At 41.8% G+C, this 20,301-nt stretch overlaps 1 protein-coding gene and 1 long non-coding RNA gene across 3 annotated transcripts; one reads left to right on the top strand and one right to left on the bottom strand.

Annotated features, from left to right (window-relative positions):
• Positions 1 to 1,483: 1,483 nt before the first annotated feature.
• On the bottom strand, positions 1,484 to 6,136 carry RSRP1 (arginine and serine rich protein 1). The gene is made up of 5 exons (XM_053898791.1): positions 5,984 to 6,136; positions 5,229 to 5,810; positions 4,012 to 4,163; positions 2,679 to 2,762; positions 1,484 to 1,931 (listed from the first exon to the last, which is right to left on the bottom strand). The coding sequence occupies exons 2-5, from the start codon at positions 5,737 to 5,739 to the stop codon at positions 1,815 to 1,817; spliced, it is 864 nt and encodes a 287-aa protein (XP_053754766.1). The 5' UTR covers positions 5,740 to 5,810; positions 5,984 to 6,136; the 3' UTR covers positions 1,484 to 1,814.
• A 161-nt stretch (positions 6,137 to 6,297) lies between these two features.
• LOC109274328 (uncharacterized) lies at positions 6,298 to 16,352 on the top strand. Of its 2 annotated transcripts, XR_002083539.2 has the most exons (3): positions 6,298 to 6,393; positions 9,461 to 11,156; positions 16,206 to 16,352. It is a non-coding gene; the product is annotated as an uncharacterized LOC109274328 (long non-coding RNA). The 2 variants fall into 2 exon arrangements; XR_008420846.1 differs by lacking the exon at positions 16,206 to 16,352 and having other exon boundaries at positions 6,312 to 6,393; positions 9,461 to 13,160.
• Positions 16,353 to 20,301: the final 3,949 nt, after the last annotated feature.

Below are 20,301 nucleotides of genomic sequence, written 5' to 3'. Positions count from 1 at the left end.
GAATACAGGTCATGATCACGGTAAGTGTTGCTACCAGTGAAATGAAGGTAAAAAATGTCATTACCACATCATTCTTTCCCAAAGTCTCCCTCGCAAAGAAATCCTTTTGAGTTCTGCAACTGGGCTAAGGATACCAACTAAATACACTAACCAGGTGATCATGTTAACATTTTCAGTTACAACTCAAATCCTAATGTTTTACTGGACTTTGCTATAACCAGGCCAGTCTACCGATATTCTCTCGAGTTTCCTTAGAATAACAAACCCACCACAAACTCTTACTCCTTTATGAACACAGGTCACCCTCCCAATATCTATGGTTAACCTAGATATAAACTGGACGTGTTCACACACACAGGAGTGCTGCTGGCTTTAAGGATAAGAATGCAACCAAGCCATCATAAATAGCAATTACATGTCTAGGAATGTATCTAGGTCACTGTTTAAATTTTTCGTAAGGTCAGGGGTGCGCCTGGGTGGCTCATATCCAACTCTGGATTTCAGCTCGTCATGAGCTCTCGGTTTGATGGATTGAGCCCTAGTCAGGCTCCACACTGACAGCACAGGGAGCCTGCCTGAGATCTGATCTCTCCCTCTACCTCCCCTGCTGAGTTATTCTCTCAAAATAAACACACTTAAAAAAATTTTAGAGCAGCTCTTTCCTATACAATGTTCTATGATAGAAGCATTCTATCTGTTCTCTCCAATAATACAGCCACTAGCCTTAACTTCAGAAGTGGTTAGTATGACTGAGAAACTAGGGGCAATCGGGTGGCTCAGTCCATTAAGCGTCCGACTTCGGGTCGGGTCATGATCTCATGGTTCATGGGTTTGAACCCCACGTCGGGCTCTGTGCAGACAGCCCACAGCCTAGAAGCCTGCTTTGGATTCTGTGTCTCCCTCTCTCCCTCTGCCCTCCTCCATTTGTACTCTCTCAAAAATAAATAAGACATTAAAAAAAAAAAGAAAAGAAAAAAGAAACTAGATGAGCTGTCAGCACAGAGCCTACTTGTGGGTATTCTCTCTTTGCCCCTCCCCCCTTGCTCTCAAAATAAACGAATACTAAAAAACTTTATTTTTTAACTAGAAAAGCTATTAATAAACAAAACCTCAGATTTTAGAGCTCAATGAGGCATTTCCACTTCTCCCTCTCCTGCTGAGTTTCCTGCCCTAAAGACTGCATTTTAACTTGTCCAGCACAACACTGTGCCAAAATTCCATAAATATTAGGCATAACTTCTCAAATTTTAATGAAGACCCATATCAACTGGTAGTATTAAGATTCAGGTTCAAATTCAGGTCTAGGGTGGAGACAGATTCAACATTTCTCACAAACACCAGGTAAGGGTCAGTGAACCCTATGCTGTCAGTCCATGGATTTGGATTTGGGATTAGCAAGGCTTTAAACAAAAGACATGTTACGCTTCATTAAATAAACACTCATTATGTAATATATACATACAAAACAAAGTGACACAAATAATTAAAAAAACAAAAAATTTATTAACAAATATAAACAGTTCAATTACTGTTTCTCTTATAAATTTCACTTTGACATTACATTGGTATTATACAAAACATTTACAAGTATTATGTACAAAATTCCCACCTGTACGAATCCTCTGGTCCATGTGTGTTATCTCTTATCTACAAGAGAAATCTCAAATGTTAATATTTAAATATTAAGGATTTACATATTACTGTATCACTGTAATTGCAACAACCATAAATGACTCTCAGAGATGGAATAATGCTTGGAAAAAAACTTGCAACAAAGTGCATTTCAGCCAACCTTATAAATCAGTTTTCTTTTCTTAGACAGGTACCCACAGTCCATATGGACTTTTTTTCTCATTTATTTTGGGAGATCCTGTAGAGGTCTCTTCAGTAGCTTTAGCTGATTTCTGAAGCATTGGCTTTGCTACAGAATTCTGGAAGAAAACAAATTCTTAAGTCAGTTATACAAACACATACATTGTATTCAAAAGACTTGCATTTTACAAAACACACTAAATAATTTCATTAAAAATTAAAATGCAAAGCAAAGACCCCATATTCATCACTCAATTCAAACTGTAAAGCCAAGAAAACTACTGGGGAAAATCAGACGTTGATACAAAGTATATTACAAAATAATGTTAAAATAGTTTAGTTTTTTTAAGCTCTTAGCTGATTTTTAAAATATTCTGATTACAGGGTTTTCTGAGATTTACTTTTTAAATTGTTCAACAAGTGTAAGAGGAGTATTTGAAAAGTAAATACTGATATCAAAAACGTGAATACTGGGGCACCTGGGTGGCTCAGTTGGTTAAGCATCCAATTCTTAATTTCAGCTCAGGTTGTGATCTCAGTGTGTGGGACTGAGCCCTGCATTGGGCTCTACATTGACAATGCAAAGGGCCTGCTTGGGATTCTCTCTCTCCCTCTCTGCCCCTCCCTGCCTGCACATAAGCGCACACGCTCTCAAAAAAAATGTGAATATCAGATACAGAAGCAGCCATTATATCAGCCATTTGTAATGGTACAAAAAATTATGAAAAGTTCTATCAAAAATGGCTTAGTAGATCCCAAATTATTACCATGTAGACAAAAACAATGAGCCTTCCAACAAAAATAAAAGCCCATATAATTATATTCTAAATCCAATTTTTGAGGGGTCAATGCTTAGATATACTTACATTAGAGCTAAAAGCTATGCTCTTCTGCTGGCAATACTTTTCATTGAGATTTTTAGTTCCATCTTCTGTTAGCTTTTCCGACAGCTTGACATGTAAGAGAAAGTGTTATTTTTAAAAAACCATACCCTTGGTTTATGATACCACATAAAATGCAGCCCAACTGTATATAAATTTAGTTATAGAGACACAAATGGAGCTGGATCTAATCATACAGTTAACAGTAGAAACGACATAGTACTCCAGCTTTCCCCGTAACAAAATCAATTAATAATCAGCTTAAGATACTCTTCCCCATAAACCAGGATTACATTTCCCCTAGTGCAAATTCAAGTTAACTCTGCAAGTAAAGTCATACCAGAAAATACCTAGTTTCAAAGAACTAAGGCATTTGCCATTGGTTACCTAATCATTTGAAAAAGCAACTCACCTAAGATCTTGTTCACTACTAAACACTTAAGCAAACCCACATCTGGGTCTGAATGATAGGTTCACCTAGAGAACATCTTTCCTGTGTTAAATGATTCTATCAAACTCCTAACTACCTTAAACCTCAAAGGCTATGAGTTTTCTACTTTGGATTTCATATCATTAACTTAAGACCACAGTGCAATTTGCCAATGCACATCCTGCACATTTCTGGAGAATTATAATAAACTTATCTGCAAGTGAAGCAGGCCTCTTCTTCTGTAATCTCTCAAAACATCTGGAATATATTGCATATATTATGAAAGGGACAGATGCCCCACCATGACAAAGTGTTTACTTTTAAAAAATTGTCTTCAATATCTTATCAAAACAGTTACCTGTCCCAAATTCTAGCATGCATAATGGATCTACCAACAAAAAACTAAACTTTCAGTCTGTGAACATAAACTTCAAATTAGTTAAACCTCTGATGCTTTTGCCCATGTATCAATTACCAACAGATTTTCTTCATCAATGTCTGGAGACCACATTCATGATTTCTATAAGACAGAAATAAAGCAGATAAACTATACTGTATGTTGAATATAGAATTTGCGGGAACACAGCGCTGCAAATGAAAGAAAGCTACAGATAAAATACTCTGCAAAAGCTGGGTAGAAAAATTTGATAGCTGCATAAAAACTGCCAAAAATACCACCTACAACTATGAAAGTAATTACTGCTGTGTCACATGAAAATAAAGTTCACTAATCTCCCATTTTCATGGGGGTAGAAACCCTCTCTAGAGCTGCTATTATGCTAACAAATTGTATTTAGGCTTTGTGAAGTAAAAAGTAAAAATGGCTCATTAGATCTTTCTAGCAGCAGCTTTCCGAAGATCTTGTTTGGCTAAGCCTAGAATACTTACCTCAGACTTTGCACCATTGTTTGGTACGGCTGTTCTGCGGTTTGTTTCTTTAGGTGCAAGGACAGTTCTGAGACTGGCCGGTAAGTCAAAGTTGGCTGTTCCTAAAGCTTTTGCTGCATTGGCTTTTGCTATTTCTAACAGCTCCATGCGATCTACAAAAACAAAACAAGACATTCATTAATCTGTAGTACATTTCCCTGAAGAACTCCGAATCGCAAAATAAAGTTGTGTTTTATTTAGATGAATAGAAAGAGGTTTCAATCTTTTATTTTAGAGCATAAAATACAGCTCTGAGCACTAAAACAAAATTCTCTACCTCATTTTTTGCTGAGAAAAGCAAAAAAGTCCTAAATAATTTCAACAACTACTAAAGGCCTTTATTTCATGGTTGTTTTTGCTTTCTCTTCAACTGTGTATCCTGAACAAGTTCCTTTGTACATTTTACAGATACCACAATTGTGACAGCTAATGAGTCGATACAGATACATTGCTTAAATCCATTTTCAGACTCCTATCTATAAGTTTTTGTTTCTGTCTTTTTCTGTGATCCTATCTAACAGCAAAACAAATCATTTGTTTTAAAATACCGGGACAAAATCCGGTTTTGTTTAAAAAAAAAGTTTTGAACTCTTCTTCCCGCTCAGTAGGTAACAAAAGCTTAAAACGGATAAATTACGGAGTCACCCTTAACATTTAAAAGGCCTCACTAAGGGCCAGCCCCTGGGAAAAAGGATTTCCTCCACCCCGACCCACTGGACCCCACAGCTGACTTCTCATCTCAAGGAGCAAAGAGCGTTCACTTCAAAACGGGGAGCCTGGGGCGGGCTAGGTGGCTCAGGTCCAGATCAGGATCTCGCTGGATCCTGAGTTCGAACCCCGCGGCGGGCTCTGTGCTGACAGCTCGGAGCCTGGAGCCTGGAGCCTGCTTCGGATTCTGTGTGTGTGTCTGTCTCTCTCTCTCGACCCCTCCACCGCTCACGCTCGGTCCCTCTCAAAAATAAACATTAAAAATTGAAAATAAAATCAAACTGGGTGCCAAATAGAGCGGTTTTAACCACTAACCTGCTAAGCTCACTCTTTCCTCCCAAAGCAACTAGGATTACAGCCACCGAAAGCAATAAAAGTACCCAAAGTCCACAGCCACCGCGGCTCCGGGCGCGAGCGGTCGCCAGCCACGTAGACGCGTGCGAAGGCCAAGTTCCCGGCAGATGACTCACCTTTCTCGCTCAGGCGAAAAGGGGTGGGGCTCCGCGACCTGGACCTGGACCTGGACCTGGACCAGCCCCTCCGACTGCGGCGATCCTCCGGGTACAAGGTGCGGCCGAAGCCGTAGTAGCGCCGCCCCGGCGCCAGCGCGTAGGCCCGTCGGTAATACGAGCGTCCCCGCGAGCGGGACCGGCTGCGGGAGCGGGGCCGCGACGGCGAGCGGCGGGACCTCCCGGGCGCTCCGTAGCGCCTGTCCCGGTAGCGGCGGCCGCGAGAGCGCGACCGGCTGCGCGAGTAGGAGCGCGAGTAGCGCCTGTACTTCCTCTGGTGGCGCCTCCGGGACCGGGACCTGCTCCTCCGCCGGGGCCGGGGCCGACTCCGCGACGACGCCCGGCTCGAGACGCTGGAGCGGGACTGAGAGCTTCGGGAAGAAGATCGGCTCCTGGACGCCGAAGACAGGCGGCTGGACTGCCCCGACCGGGACGTCGAGGGGGACTCGTCCTGCTGCGAGCCGGGCCACATGGCGTTCACGTAGTGGGACGTGACGACCCAAGACTACAAGTTTCCCCGCCCGGAAACTCGGCTCCTGGAAACTGGGGGGGAGGGGAGGGGGACGGAAGTGAGTCGCGCGGGCGGCAAAGCAAAAAACTCCGATTCCAGGCGGTGGCGACCCCAAAGTCTGGCTTGCCCGCCCCACCAGCGGCCCCCACTCTGCGCCCCCGCGCCCCAGGCATCTGAGACCGACCCCCGCCACCAGGAAACTTACCACCACAGGAAGTCGACGCCTCACCGAAGACGAAAGGAAAGGACCAGCGGAAGCCTTCCTTTCGAAGCTGAACACGAAAAGAGGTTTTTCCAAAGCACGCTCGAAAGCCGGACCCAAGACCTCCACCTCTGACCTCCGGACGCTAACTGAGGTGGGTGTCGGCAGACGCAACAGAAGTACCAGAAGCCTACGCGCTGAGCATGCGCAAAGACGTTGGCGCGGTGGGTGTGGCTCCCCTCTGGCCCAACCGCCGCCCTTCCTCCTCTCTTCCCGCGCCCCGCCCACTAGCGCAAAGTCTTAGACGCGCATGCGTTATCGTGGCCAGGGAGGCGGAACTGCTGCATCCGGGTACTCGGGAGCCTATGCTGCGTGGTGAGGAGGCTTATGTTCTCTTCATTGAAAGCAGTAAGGTGAGGGATCGTCTCGCGGCGGGGCAACTGGCTCGGGCCTCATGCCGGGCCGGTGCAGGCAGGGTCAGGGTCATTGCCTCCACCCCCTGGGAAGTTGTAGACTCGGGCTGAACCTTCCTGGACCCTTCGCGACTCCTTCCTGACCTGTGTCCAGAGGCTGGAGAGGGCGACCGCGTGGGGTTCCGCCAGGCTTCGGGACAGCGCCCTTCAGCGGACGTCGCGTCATCTCTGTCAATGCAGTATTAACTTAGAAAAGGTTGCTCTAGTTTTCCCTACTAGAGTTTAAGAAAGATGGAGACAGACAATGGGAGACACCCACAGTTGACCCAAAATCTGAGAAGTCAGAATGACGTCCGAGAAGTCAGTTCCGAGGCTTGGTGTTGGGGATTAAACAACTGTGACATTTATTTCCAGGATTTGTAAATAGGATACATCCAAACATACTTACGGTTAATAAAGCATGACAACTGCCTTAAAATAACTTTTCATTGAATAAACTAATCACATCTGTAAATAGAGTCATTCTATGAGCTTCTTTGCAAGTCAAAAGAGTGGCAGTTTTACAAAAGTTACTTTCTTTGGAGGGAGATACAAATTCTCTTTTCCCTTGTTCATCTTCACCCCACATTCCCAAACAGGCAAAGAAATGGAGGGAATAAAAACCTTATTACAGAATCTGCACCCACCCACGCGATCTGCCTTGGCACTGTCCACGGTATCATAAACATCTCCAAGGCAGCATCACGATGGAAATCATTCTTAAGGAAATGTTTAGAAACATTTTTCTAAATGGCATCACAAGTAAACTGAGAAGACACAGTGCCCATCTGCCAGGAACTTTTGCTGAAAGTTGTCATGAAGCTGTGTGAGTGGATGGAAAAATTAAATGAGTTTCAGATTTGACAAGTGTAAAAAGGATGTGTTCGGGGAAATAATGTGAAACCTTACATATAAGATGATGGCATCTTAAGCTTTTGGTTATTGAAAAGGACAGGGGTGTAGGAGTCTCTGTAAATGATTCAAAATATCAGTCAAATGTGTGCCCAAAATAAGGGGACCAGAAAAATCCTAGATGTTAACAGTAAGAATATTGGAAACGCAATGGAAAGCATTACCTTGCCCTGGAGCATAATATTGGTATATTTGTATCTAGAATATGTGTAGTCTACCTGAGTTAAAGTCTGCAAAGAATGTCAGTGTTTCTTTATTTTTCTAAGCAATATAGTCTTTTCTGATCATCTATCCCCTCATTTGATTCAAAATCCAGTTTTGGTTATCAGTAAAGCATCTTGCAGAGACTTTGTAGGGTAATGCAGGCAGAAATGACATCTCTTGACAATAGCACATCTTGCCATCCAAGAATGTGACACTTTAATACATTTATTTAAAAATTTTTAGGTCCTTCACTGTGGTAGGCAGATGAATAGCCCCCAAAGATGTCCACACCTTGATTCCCAGAACTTGTGAATTGGTTACCTCACAAAAGGATTTTTGCAGATGTGATTAAAACTAAGGACCTGGTGATGACATTATCCTGAATTACATACAGGGCTGGGCGAAGTCAGCCCAATCCAATCACAGGAAAGATTCAAAGCCTGAGGATGCCACACCCTTTTGCTGCATCTGAAATGTTGAGCGCTATCTGCAAGGTCCTGAGAAGCCTCTAGGAGCTAAGGTCGGCTCCTAGCTGACTGTCACCAAGGTAACAGAGGTCTCAGTCCCACAACCTCATGGAATTGAATTCTGCCAACACCTGAATGAGCAGGGTGTTGGAGATTTTCCCCTGGTCTCCAAAAGGAACATAGCCCTGCTGACACTTGACTTTTGCCCGGTGAGATGTCTCACCTCCAGAACTGTAAGATAATAAACTTGGTTTGATCTAAGCCACTGAGCCTGTGGTTATTTGTTACTGAAGCGGTAGAAAACTAATACTTCCACTGAAATTTTATAGCTTTTTTCATCCACATCTGGCTCTTGTCTTGCTAGGTGTATTCTGAAATATTTTAATGGTATTGCAGATTGTGAATAGGATCCCTTTTTTACAGGTTCATTTTGTTTCATGTACATAACCCCTAACCAAATTTTTACACCCAATATGAAAGATTTTTTTTCACTTGATAGGTAAATTCAACTCATTTACACTTATTAGAGTAGCTGCAATATGACCTTACCACTTCAGTAGTGTATCTTATTTATTTTACTTTGCTTTTTTTTTTTTTTCTCACTTTTTCCCATTTTATTTTGCCAGCCTGATCAAATTTCTTCTTTTTCCTCCTTCCCACTATTCATTTAGAGGTTCTGCAATGCTTTACCATGCCATTACTGGTTTCCTGGCTACCTTTTTTTTTTTTTTTTTTAATCTCTACCAAACATTTAAACCTGTTTCCTCCTCCCCTCCTGTCTCCTTCCACAAATATTTATAGAATGTTTATTGTATTAGATGCTATTAGGTTAAGAAAAATTTAGTGGCTCTTTCTCCTACTAAAATTAAATTTTTTTCATTATTTGAAAAAATTTTGTTTTTAATGTGTATTTACTTTTGTGAGAGAGAGATTACCAGCTGGGAGGGGCAGAGAGAGAAGGAGACACAGAATCTGAAGCAGGCTCCAGGCTCTCAGCTGTCAGCACAGACACGACACGGGGCTTGAAGTCACAACGTGAGATCATGACCTGAGCCACAGTCGGACGCTTGACCAAGTGAGTCACCCAGGTGCCCCTTTCATTAATTTTCATGACGGCTAATTTTGTAACAAATGAGAAAATCCAAAGATACACAAAATAAAAGCTAATAATCCATTCCTTGGAGATATGGAATCCTCCAAAAGAGGTCCCCATTATTTTGCCCATAAATTAGAGGTAACCAATGTTAACAGCAAGCACCCTTGTGGATTTTTAGGAGTCTGGGCTCATTCTAAACAAATTTATTTAAAACTTGCTTCTATAACCAATAGTCTTTAAGATAAATCATATAGGTCTAATTTTTTTCTATTTATCAGCTGTATAATATTCCAGAGTCTGGAAATACCAGAAATTAATATTCTATCCCTTATCGCTTATTCACGGACAGTCATGTGGTGTCCAGTTTTTCCACCACTGAAAACTACGCCTTGGAACCAATGTTGGATTCTGAAAACAGCGGTGGTAGCAGAGCTCCTCTGAATGCTCCTACTCCATGCTTTTAAGGTCAACAGAGCTATGTTCAGGATACAGCCTGGAGCAGCTGATTGCAATGAAGACCCCAGCCCTATCCGAGGAGTCACTTCCAAGACACATGACATCGTAGCTCAGGTGTAAACTCAGCTCTCTCCGACCAAGAGGATCAGAGGAGCTTTCAACCAAGGAGGCTCATCTAAAGAGTGAGCGGCAAAGAGGAAAAAGTGCAGAGTGATTGTGACACAGAAGAAGACCTATCCATTGACCTTACATCACAGACGAGTTGACATCAGACATCTCTGTTGCTAGAGCTGCTGTAGAATGGTTGCGAATAGTCACCAGTGCAGCATTCAAGGTAAGTAACATGAAGATCAATAAACTCCAGTCCGATGTGACATTCCTGTCTTCTAGTATGTCCCAAGGATCTCCTGCCATTGGTTCAGCCATCACCCATGGGGGCTCATGCCTCCACTGCCTACAATTACTGAGCCGCGCTATGGCTGAGCTGTTACTCCTACAGCTCCTCCTGATGACGTGTCTCAGGTTGGTAGCTCTGGCCTGGAAATATCACACTTATAATGCTATTTAAGAGGCACCCCTTGATATATCCAGCTTATATCTGTTTCCTGCCGTGAAGACTTACCACATGAGGATGTTATCTGTGACATCACCACGGAAGCTTCTGCCTCTGTCCCCATGGCAGCCGCCCTAGAGAGGTGTGAGGGATTCTGTACTGTCATTTGGCTTTGAAGAAGCCAGGAAAGCAAGTGAACAGCACACAGATCCAGATGTGTATCTGCCAATATCATTCCCAATAACCCACAAAGGTGCAATTACTGGTGGTGTTATTACACTATAAGGACTGATGGGTGCCTCTGCCTAGCTAAGGATGTAACATTTGTGTCCCTGCCTAATGGCCGCCTATATCACTCGTTTGAGAGTTACTCCATTCCACACAGCAATATAACTCTTCAGTGCACACCTTGCTCACCAGGGTGCTGCTACTTAATCAGACAAGCTGTCTCAGCCATTCTCCCCTGAATGTCAGAGGAACCATAATTAACCATATGTGGATTATGTTACATGACCTTCACAAGGAATTTGACTTCAATAATGGTACATCATGGGAGGCAAATTAACTAGAGAATGTCAACTGGTCCAGAATGGAAAGAGGCAAAGTACTGCACAAGGCTACCCTATCCATGCTGTAAAAGACTTCCTTTGCAAAGGTTACATATCACGCAATCTACTGTATGCCTGCTCCCCCAAGTCCTTTCACAGCCTTTACGTGACCGTGCTCGATTTTTGCAAACTTGGCTCAACAACCAATCCCAGCTACTGTCTCAGGAGACCCAGCACTTGTCTGGCCCTGTGTAAAGATGAACTATTCTGTCTTCAACCCAACAACAACTGACCTTTACTTCAAGGTACAGTGCAGTGAAGCCATGATGCTTTACCAGTGGAACAGGATCTTTTACAGCGCTTTGCCTTCCAGAGACAAAGGATGACACATATCAAGCAGTCTGGCCAATAAAACACATGTTCTTGGGGTAGTCACCCCAGCCATTGCCCCCGTTTTCAACAACCATTTCATCAAAGCACATTAATGGGTAAGTTTTTACTGGGAGACATCCATCAGGATCTTATGGTAAGGTCTCATGTGCTGGATCCATTGTATTATGCAATTGGACCTAAAGCCGATTTCTCTGGAATATTCCATGCATCTCATGATCAGTGCACCCACTTCAATAGTACTTTTTGGCACATTAGATTCCCTTAATTTCCTTTCCTCTGTCCACAAGCCTGGCTTGGGAAATTGACCTCATGGACAGCTTGGCTGGGTAGGATTTTAAACCAAAGTCACATGCCACTTTAAATACTGGCACTTTTACCGTTATATGATAAAATCCCACAAGTGGAATTGCTGACCCTTCAATGTATAGAATTGCTGGGTCATTATATTGTACACCTGAAACGAATATCACACTGTATGTTAATTATACTCGAACAAGCAAAAAGAATGAATTTTGGGGTTAAAGGGTCTATGTGATTTAATATATTGCCATATAATTTCCCAAGAGGTTGTCACAACAACGTAGGAGAGAAAGCCATTCTGACACCCCAGACCAAGTTCATTTTCCCCATTAGAGGTTATCCTATTTTCCTGTGCCTCGTTATTATTAGGATTTATCACAATTGTGATAATTAGTTTTAATTCATTTTGCATCATTTTCCTGCTAGAACATAAATTACATAAGGACAGGCTTGTTTTTATTGAACTCCAGCATTCCAGACGGTGCACTGCATATAGTAGGCACTCAGTGTTTACTGAATACACAAATGAAACAGAATCTCAAGTAAGTCTTGAAGGATATGCAGAGGGAAAGAAAGGGACTATTCTGGAGAAGAACAAAGGTCTTAGCAAAATCTCGGAAATGGAAATGCCCATTTTATTATTTGGGGACAAAGTAAGTGACCTTGGCTAGAGCACAGAGTTTGTGGTGGGGAGTTTTGAGAAGATAAAACTGGAGAGTAAATAGGTAAATAGCTTTACTTAATTGGATTGGAAAGAAGAAATACTTGCAGGATTTGAGGAATAAAAATCAAAAGGCTTTTAGTTACATATGCTCTCCTTAAACAAATACTTAAAACAGTCAGCTATACTACAAAAAGCATAATCCCACATCTTATTATGCACTATAGAATACAACGATAAAATACTGTCTTTAATGAACACATTTAGCTTCCTTTCTACAATTTCCAGAATCCTCTGTCATGACAAATTAATTTACTAGAGGAATGTTAAACTCTTTATTTTTCCTTGACATTCTGAAAAGCTCTTGATTAAAACTACATGAGGGGCACCTGCATGGCTCAGTAGGTTAGGTGTCCAACTCTTGATGTCGACTCAGGTCTTGATCTCGGGGTCATGAGTTCGAGCCCTGCATTGGGCTCCACGCTGGGTGTGGAGCCTACTTTAAACACACACACACACACACACACACACACACACACACACACACTACAGGAAACAACAGGGCATAGAGGACACTGACGATAGTAGTTTCTATGGCATAGTGGTAATGAAAACCAGTAGGCTCAATAAAAAATGTGGGAAAAGAGGCGTCAAGATAGGTTTAGATAAATTAGACAACTCTTGAAATTGAAATGCAATGTACTTACCAGAACACTCATCCTTTTAGTATATCTACAATGTTGTGCAATCATCACCACTAATTCAAGAACTTTTTTGTCACCCCCAAAAGAAATCCCCTACCCATTGGTAATTGTACCTCATCCCCCTCCTTCCCCAGTCCCCTGCAACCACTAATTTACTTTCTTTTTGTATGGATTTACCTATTACGGACATTTCATATAAAAGGAATCATGTGACGTGGTCTTTTGTGTCTGGCTTCTTTCAGTTTAGCATGTTGTAGCATGTGTCCATACTCCATTCCCTATTATGGCTGACTAATATTCCATTGTAGGGATATACCACATTTGGTGGAAGGTTTTTATTATATTTTTTTCACATTTTGTTTATCCATTCATCAGTTGACGGACATTGGGTTGTTTCTACTTTGGGGCTATTATGAATAAAGCTGCTATGAGCATCCATGTACAAATTTTTGTATGAACATATGTCTACAGTTCTCTTGGGTAAATACCTAGGAGTGGAATTGCTGAGTCACTTGAGAATGCTATGTTTACCTTTTTGTGGGATTGTCAGACTGTTTTCTACAATGGCTGCTCCATTTTACATTCCCACCAGTATTGTATGAGGGTTCCAACTTCTCTACATCCTTACCAACACCTTATATTTTCTCTCTTTTTAATTACAGGGGGTATGAATTTAGAGGAGTTTTACTGTAAAGAGAAAAAAAGAATTGGGGTGGTGGCTAGGGAAGGTGGTTGAATCAAGCTTTTGTTTGTTTGTTTGTTTGTTTGTTTGTTTGTTTTAAGAGGGACCATATTACAGTGTATTCGTATACTGATGGAAATAATCTAGTAGAAAGGAGAAAATGGATGATGTGGGAGAGAGACTGGACAGTTGTGGGGACCACAGCGTTGAGTAGGAGTGAGGATAGGTCTAGTGAACAAGTAGAGGATCTGGCCTTACATGGGAACACAGACAGTTTATCCAACATAAAAGGTAGTGCTATGGTCTAAATGTTTGTGCCCTCTCCATTCATGTGTTGAAATCTACCCCCCAAAGTGATTGAATTAGGAGGTGGGGCCTTTGGGAGGCTATTAGGTCATGAGAGTAGAGCCCTCATGATTGGGATTAGTGCCCTTCTAACAGAGACCCCAGAGAGATCCCTCACCCCTCCATCAAGTGAGGACACAGTGAGAAGTCAGCAGTCTATAGCCCATAGGTCTTCACCAGAACCTGACCATATGGGCACATGATCTTGGACTTCCAGCCGTCAGAACAATGGGAAGAAAATTTTTGTTATTGTAAGCCACCCAGTCTGTATGACCTAGGACAGGTGGGAAGGCAGAGCATGACTACAGCTGGAGGTAGGATAGCTCGGTGGTGAACACTTGTGGAAATCCCCTTGAGAATATACCCCCGTAGCTGAGATTGAAGAGAGGCAGGAGATACTAGGGTCTGAAGAGAAAGGAGAAGGACCAGCAGTCATCTAGGATGACACTGACTAGACATAATAGGACAGTGAGGCATCATTCAAACCCACTTGAATTTGTGATCATGAATTTAAAATGAGACCAGTCAGTATTTTCCCCAGCATCTGATCTTCTCTTAACCATATTAGAAGTTTTCAGTATTTAAATGAATGAATAGAGTTAATACTGAGTTTATATTACATGCACAAAATACACTTTTTAATTTGCTACTTCTCTGTTAATCGGAACTGGTTCCTGCTAGATTTTATTAAAATTAACGACTTAAGATAATAGCAAAGAGTAGCACATCCTGGTTCAGTTTTTCTGTTCAAGGTAATTAGAATAAGCAAAGATTTTATTTTCGTGCTGTTATTTCTCTTGAGGGTAATGTTGCTGAATAAAAAAAAAAAATAAGAATGTGAAACTGACTAGTTTTGAATCTTTCCATCTACATATTTTTTTCAGAAAAGGAGAAGAGAAGTAAATGGTAGCTTCTTTAAGGATCTGGGATTCTCTAGAAATTCCTAGAATTCTGAATTATGCTTCATCATCCATTCATTTATTCAGTCAAAAGGCGTTTCTCAGTATTTCCTCTTTTACCAGTTACAAGAAAAATGAAACTAAATTAACTAATTTTTTTAATGTTTATTTTTGAGAGGGAAGGAAGGGTAGAGAGAGGGAGACACAGAATTCAAAGCAGGCTCCAGGCTCTGAGCTGTCAGCACAGCTGACAGGGGGTTTGAACCCATGAACCGTGAGATCATTACCTGAGGTGAAGTCGGATGCTTGACCAACTGAGCCACCCAGGCACCCCAAAAATGAAACTAAATTAAATATGATTCCTGCCGTGAAGTACATCACAGGCATCTGGATATTACACTGTTTTTAGAAAAGGCAGATACACTTTTTTTTTTAATTTTTTTTTTAACGTTTTATTATTTATTTTTGAGACAGAGAGAGACAGAGCATGAATGGGGGAGGGTCAGAGAGAGGGAGACACAGAATCCGAAACAGGCTCCAGGCTGTCAGCACAGAGCCCGACGCGGGGCTCGAACTCACGGACCGCGAGATCGTGACCTGAGCCGAAGTCGGCCACTCAACCGACTGAGCCACCCAGGTGCCCCAGGCAGATACACTTTTATTTCAACCAATTCTTTTAGAGAACTCGGTTCTATGTAGCATCACAGAAAATTAGCACTGATAAAGAATGTCATGAAATTTATAAAGTAAAAATTTCAAAGACATCAATAAGTTTACTTCCTTTATATTTTAAATCTTTCTGGGAGGATCTCTACTTGTTTAACTGTCAACAGTGTACTCCTAAAGACTGCTTTGTCACAACCACAATCATGTGCTTCATGGAATCTTAATGAGACTATACTATTACGGTCTTAAGATTTTTATACTTTCCTTTTTGAAGAGACTTTCAAAGAATCAACAGTTTTGTGAACCTAGTAGTGTCTGTGTTTCAGACTTTCATGGAGTCCAAGGACAGAAGCCCATAATCATTTGGCCGCAGGACACACAGATGGACGGTGTGTGGCAGTGTTTAAATGCTCATGCCACAGTGCCACACTGCAAATGCATCCCACGATATTTTTCTCTTGCTCTGTCACAGTGTGTTTGCCAAACAGGACATGGAAAATGAATAGGCAGTTTTCTTGCACAATTCTTAATAAACGGTCAAAATGAACTCCATTGCTTAAGAAAAGCATAAACACAATTTAGTCCCTGAACATGCCTGTATATAGGTTGTTACTGTGGGGGAACCCTGGTATTAGTACCCAAGTATTATTTTCATTGAAAATTCTGAAAGATCAAGATTCTTTTTTCCAATAATCCTTAAAAAATAAAAATAAAAATGAACACGCTATCAAATTATCAAGGTTTCACTTTTATAACTAATAATTATAGATTAAAAAATTTGTGAATTTATTTTTCTGGGACTTTTAAATTATGAGCATTATTTGAATGAAAGAGAACCAATTTATTGATTTTTTTTTTTTTTTTTTTTTTTTTGTCTTCACGCCCAGTGCAGAGTCCAATGCGGGGTTGAACTCAGGACCCTGAGATCAAGACCTGAACTGAGATGCTGAGATCAAGAGTCAGATGTTCAACTGACTGAGCCACCCAGTCGCCCCTCTATTGTTTAAAACTGAAATACAGTTTTATTTTATAGATTTTTTTCCTCATATAGTACATAAAATAATGAATTTGATGCCACTCCCCAAAACATGGTGGGGGGGGGGGCGGTGTACCTTCCTTATTATCTTTCACATTCTAAAGTGATTAATATCTTCACTCATGGTGATTGATTTCAGACTAGGTAGTGTAAACAACAGAAATTTATTTTCTTCCACAGCTTTGGAGGCTGGAAGTTCAAGTGCAAGGTGCTGGCAGGGCTAGTTTCTGGCGAGGCCTCTCTTTCCTAGCTTGCAGATGGTTAGCTTGTCACTGCGTGCTCACGTGGCCTTTTCTGTGAGCATGTGTGCCCCGGGTGTCTCTTCCTCTTCTTATAAGGACACCAAGTCCTATTGGATGGGGGCCCCACACATGTGACCTCATTGAACCTTAATGACTCCTTTAAAGGCCTTATCTTCAAATATTCAGGTTGGGGCTCCAACATATGAATTGGGAGAGGGGGACACAATTTAGTCCATAACGGATTTGGTAGAAAGATAATTTTAATTTGTGTATTGTCTTTGTATATAAACTTTCTCAGTATTTCTCTGCCTTTCAAATACGCTATCATAAAGACTGAGAAAATGTGATTCCTTATTTCCCACATTGCCATTCCATCCCAGTTTATTATAATAAAGGTCTATTCAGTGCTCAGTGTATTCCAGGAACTGCCCCAGATTCTGGGACATATCCATGAAAGAACCAATGCCCCTGTTCTTAGCTCATAATGTGACCAGACCTTTAGAAATTCAGAAAATTGCTACCTTCAAAGACATCTAGCAGTTCAGGAGTCCCAGATTGTGAACTTTTTAAATTAATTTTTTAATGTTTATTTGGCGGGGGGGGGGGGTACAAAGAGAGAGGGAGACACAGAATCCAAAGCAGGCTCCAGGCTCTGAGCTGTCAGCACAGAGCGTGACATGGGGCTCGTACTTACAAACAGCAAGATCATGACCTTAGCCAAAGCTGGACGCTTACCCGACTGAGCCACCCAGGCACCCCTGAGCTACCTTATTTAACAACTCAACTTGCTTGTTTAAAAAAAAAAAGTATTTTATTCATTAATTAACTTATTCAGCCAATGTTTATTGAGTGTTAACTTTGAGCCTAAGGTATAGCAATAAACAAATTGGATAAAGTATCTGGTGTGATGAAACTTGTATTTTCATGGAAGAGACAGACAATAAGCAAATAAAGAATATAATGTCAGGTAGTGATAAGTATTTTGAAACAAAGCGAAGGTGAAAAGATGACTTGTGGGGGAGACTGCTCTGCAAGATAGGGTGTGAGGACTGCCTCTCTCAACAGGAAACATCTGAGCAGAGACTTGAAAGGAGTGAAGGAGCTCACTGTGTGTGGGGGATGAACGTTCCCAGTAGAGAGGCCAAGTGCAAAGACTCTAGGGCAGGAGCAGGGGGTATTTCAGGGTCTGCAGCCAGTGCAACTGAGCCAGGGGGTAAAGTAATTAAGTAATGGTACTGCTGAGGTGGCCAGGAGCTAGCGCATGAATGCTCTTGTAGGATTTTATTCTCCAAGACGAGAAGCCATTGAAGCATTGGAGAACAGAAGTCATAGAATCTGACTTATATTTTAAAGCCTCTCTGCCTGCTCTATGGAGAAAAGATGGGGGAGTGGAGGCCTAAGATAAAGCAGGGAGACCACTGAGTGGTTAGAGTGAGAAATGATGGTGGCTTGCACTAAAATGATAGCATGGAGGTGGTATGCGTGTGTGTGCGTGTGCGCATGCGCATTTAAGGTAATCACAGCAGGTGTTACTATAACTGGTAATTTTTTTTAACATTTATTTATTTTTTGAGAGACAGAGCATGAGCGGGGGATGGGCAGAGAGAAAGGGAGTCACAAATTCCAAAGCAGGCTCCAGGCTCTGAAGTGTCAGCACAGAGCCTGACACGGGGCTCGAACTCACAGACTGCGAGATCATGACCTGAGGCCAAGTTGGATGCTTAGCCAACTGAGCCACCCAGGCGCCCCCTGATTGGTATTTTTTAATCACAAAATGTTACACATAAGAAATCATCAACACCTACAATATTCATGACCGGTACTCCTCAAACCTGTCCATCAAAAACAAGGGAAGTCTGAGAAGCTGTCACAGCTACTACATATTAACCTTCTTCTTAGGGCATTTTCAACTACAGTAACTCTGTGAAGAGCACTTTAGCTTCCTCTTCTAACCCCAACAAGAGGTAGTGCTACTCAAAGTCAATCTGTTAAAGACTTAGAGACACAGAGATTGAAGAAAACTGAGCTATCGCAGTCATCCTCCCAGGGAACAGTCTCCAAGTTTTTCGTGATTCGCTTTCGGACAGGCTAAAGTTACCAGGAGAACTGGGGCTAACCCACATCTACTTCCATCTCAATTCTCATTCCATTATCCATATGGATTGAACTTTAAAACATTGTAAACTTGAACTTCAGTAAGATATTGAGAATTTTCCAGACAGCATCACTGTAGAAGTTGGCTTTGGTATCTCACGGGCATGGGTGATAACCCATAGTATAAGTTTAACTGCAAAGTTGGACACTTAAACTTTAGCAAGTTATTAGACGTTTCTGGATAGAGGTGCAGGGTTTTGTGGGTTCTGCTGTCCCGTAGGCGCTGGTGCTAACTGGCAGTATTTGGCTAAGTCTTTGTGCATGCGGTTTTCTTCGGGAGTTCTCTGTTGCCTATAAAATAATGTAACATCTAAGATTTGCTTCAAAAGAATCCAGTGAGGAGGGTTGGATACGTGTATAGATGAAACAAGATTGGCCAAGCGTTGATAGTTGTTGAAGCTACATGATGAGCAGATGAGGGTCTATTATCCTGCAATATGCACTTCTGTGTATGTCTGGAGTTTTCTGTTATCAAAAGTTTAAAAAAATATAATTATTATTTACATTATAAAAGACAAGCCTGGTGAGTAATAGGATCTAGCTAGCAATAAAGTAATGAAGGGAAGGGCAGGTGGTACAGCTGGTAGATTGTTCTTTTTTCTACACCGTCTCCTTGTGGGGCAGCATATGCGGACATAGCTCAACTACACGACACTACCCCTGGAAGCTTCAATATCACAACCTCACTTCTGGCTCTAAGGTCTTATACACATCTCCATCCCCAACTATGAGGTTTCTTCATAGGCAAGAACTGGTTTGCAGGGACTAAGGCAATAAGAAGCCTCTGACTTATTCAATCTTCTTTTATAAGGGTGGGACTTTTATGGCCTCGGGTTTTCAGGGGTACTGTGGAAGCGGTTTAGAAGGATCAATCTGAATTTTAATGGGTTTGACACTTCTGATTTTGTCCCCCACATCTGTGAAAAAGGCTCACAGAGTAGCAGGGATTTCAGAGAGATCTATAGCATCTACACTTCCATCGAATTTAATAGTCTCCTCAGGACAATCAATTTGGACTTGGAGAACACATCATGCTTCAGTGTCTGATGAGTCTGGAAACTCTATCTCTCCTGAGGAAAATTTTATGTGGCCTCCTAATACAGAAAGCAGGTCTCTACCTAGGAAATTCACAAGGGCAGTATCACATAATAGAAAGGTATGACTCAGAGACAGGGCCAAGGGTAACAGCTATGGGTTCCAGTAAGGGAATTCTTTGAACTTGACTAGAAACTCCCACCACAAAGATATTTTTATTACTCCAAGGTGGTTCTTCATGCATAATGGTAGGGTTTAAAGGAAATAGAGTTGCTCCAGTATCTATCAACAAGGTAGAAATTTCTCCATTTAAGTTTAGGTTAATTTTCCCTGATGATTTAAGGAATTATTGAAGTAGCTTACGTACCAGGCAACTTCTCAGAGCTCTATCAGTGTTGACAGTTATCACCAGAATCTGGGAGCTGAGGGCACTCTCTTACAGGGCAACTGGATTGTTTCACAGGCGCTCTATTTAAAAGTGGGCAATTCTTTTTCCAATGTCTCTTTTGATTACGG

This window comes from Panthera pardus, unplaced genomic scaffold, assembly GCF_024362965.1.
Source record: "Panthera pardus isolate Hobbes unplaced genomic scaffold, ASM2436296v1 HiC_scaffold_11, whole genome shotgun sequence".
In the NCBI taxonomy this organism is placed as follows: Eukaryota; Metazoa; Chordata; class Mammalia; order Carnivora; family Felidae; genus Panthera; species Panthera pardus.
Note: the sequence above shows the minus strand (reverse complement) of the source record. Positions and strands in the feature narration are given on the sequence as shown.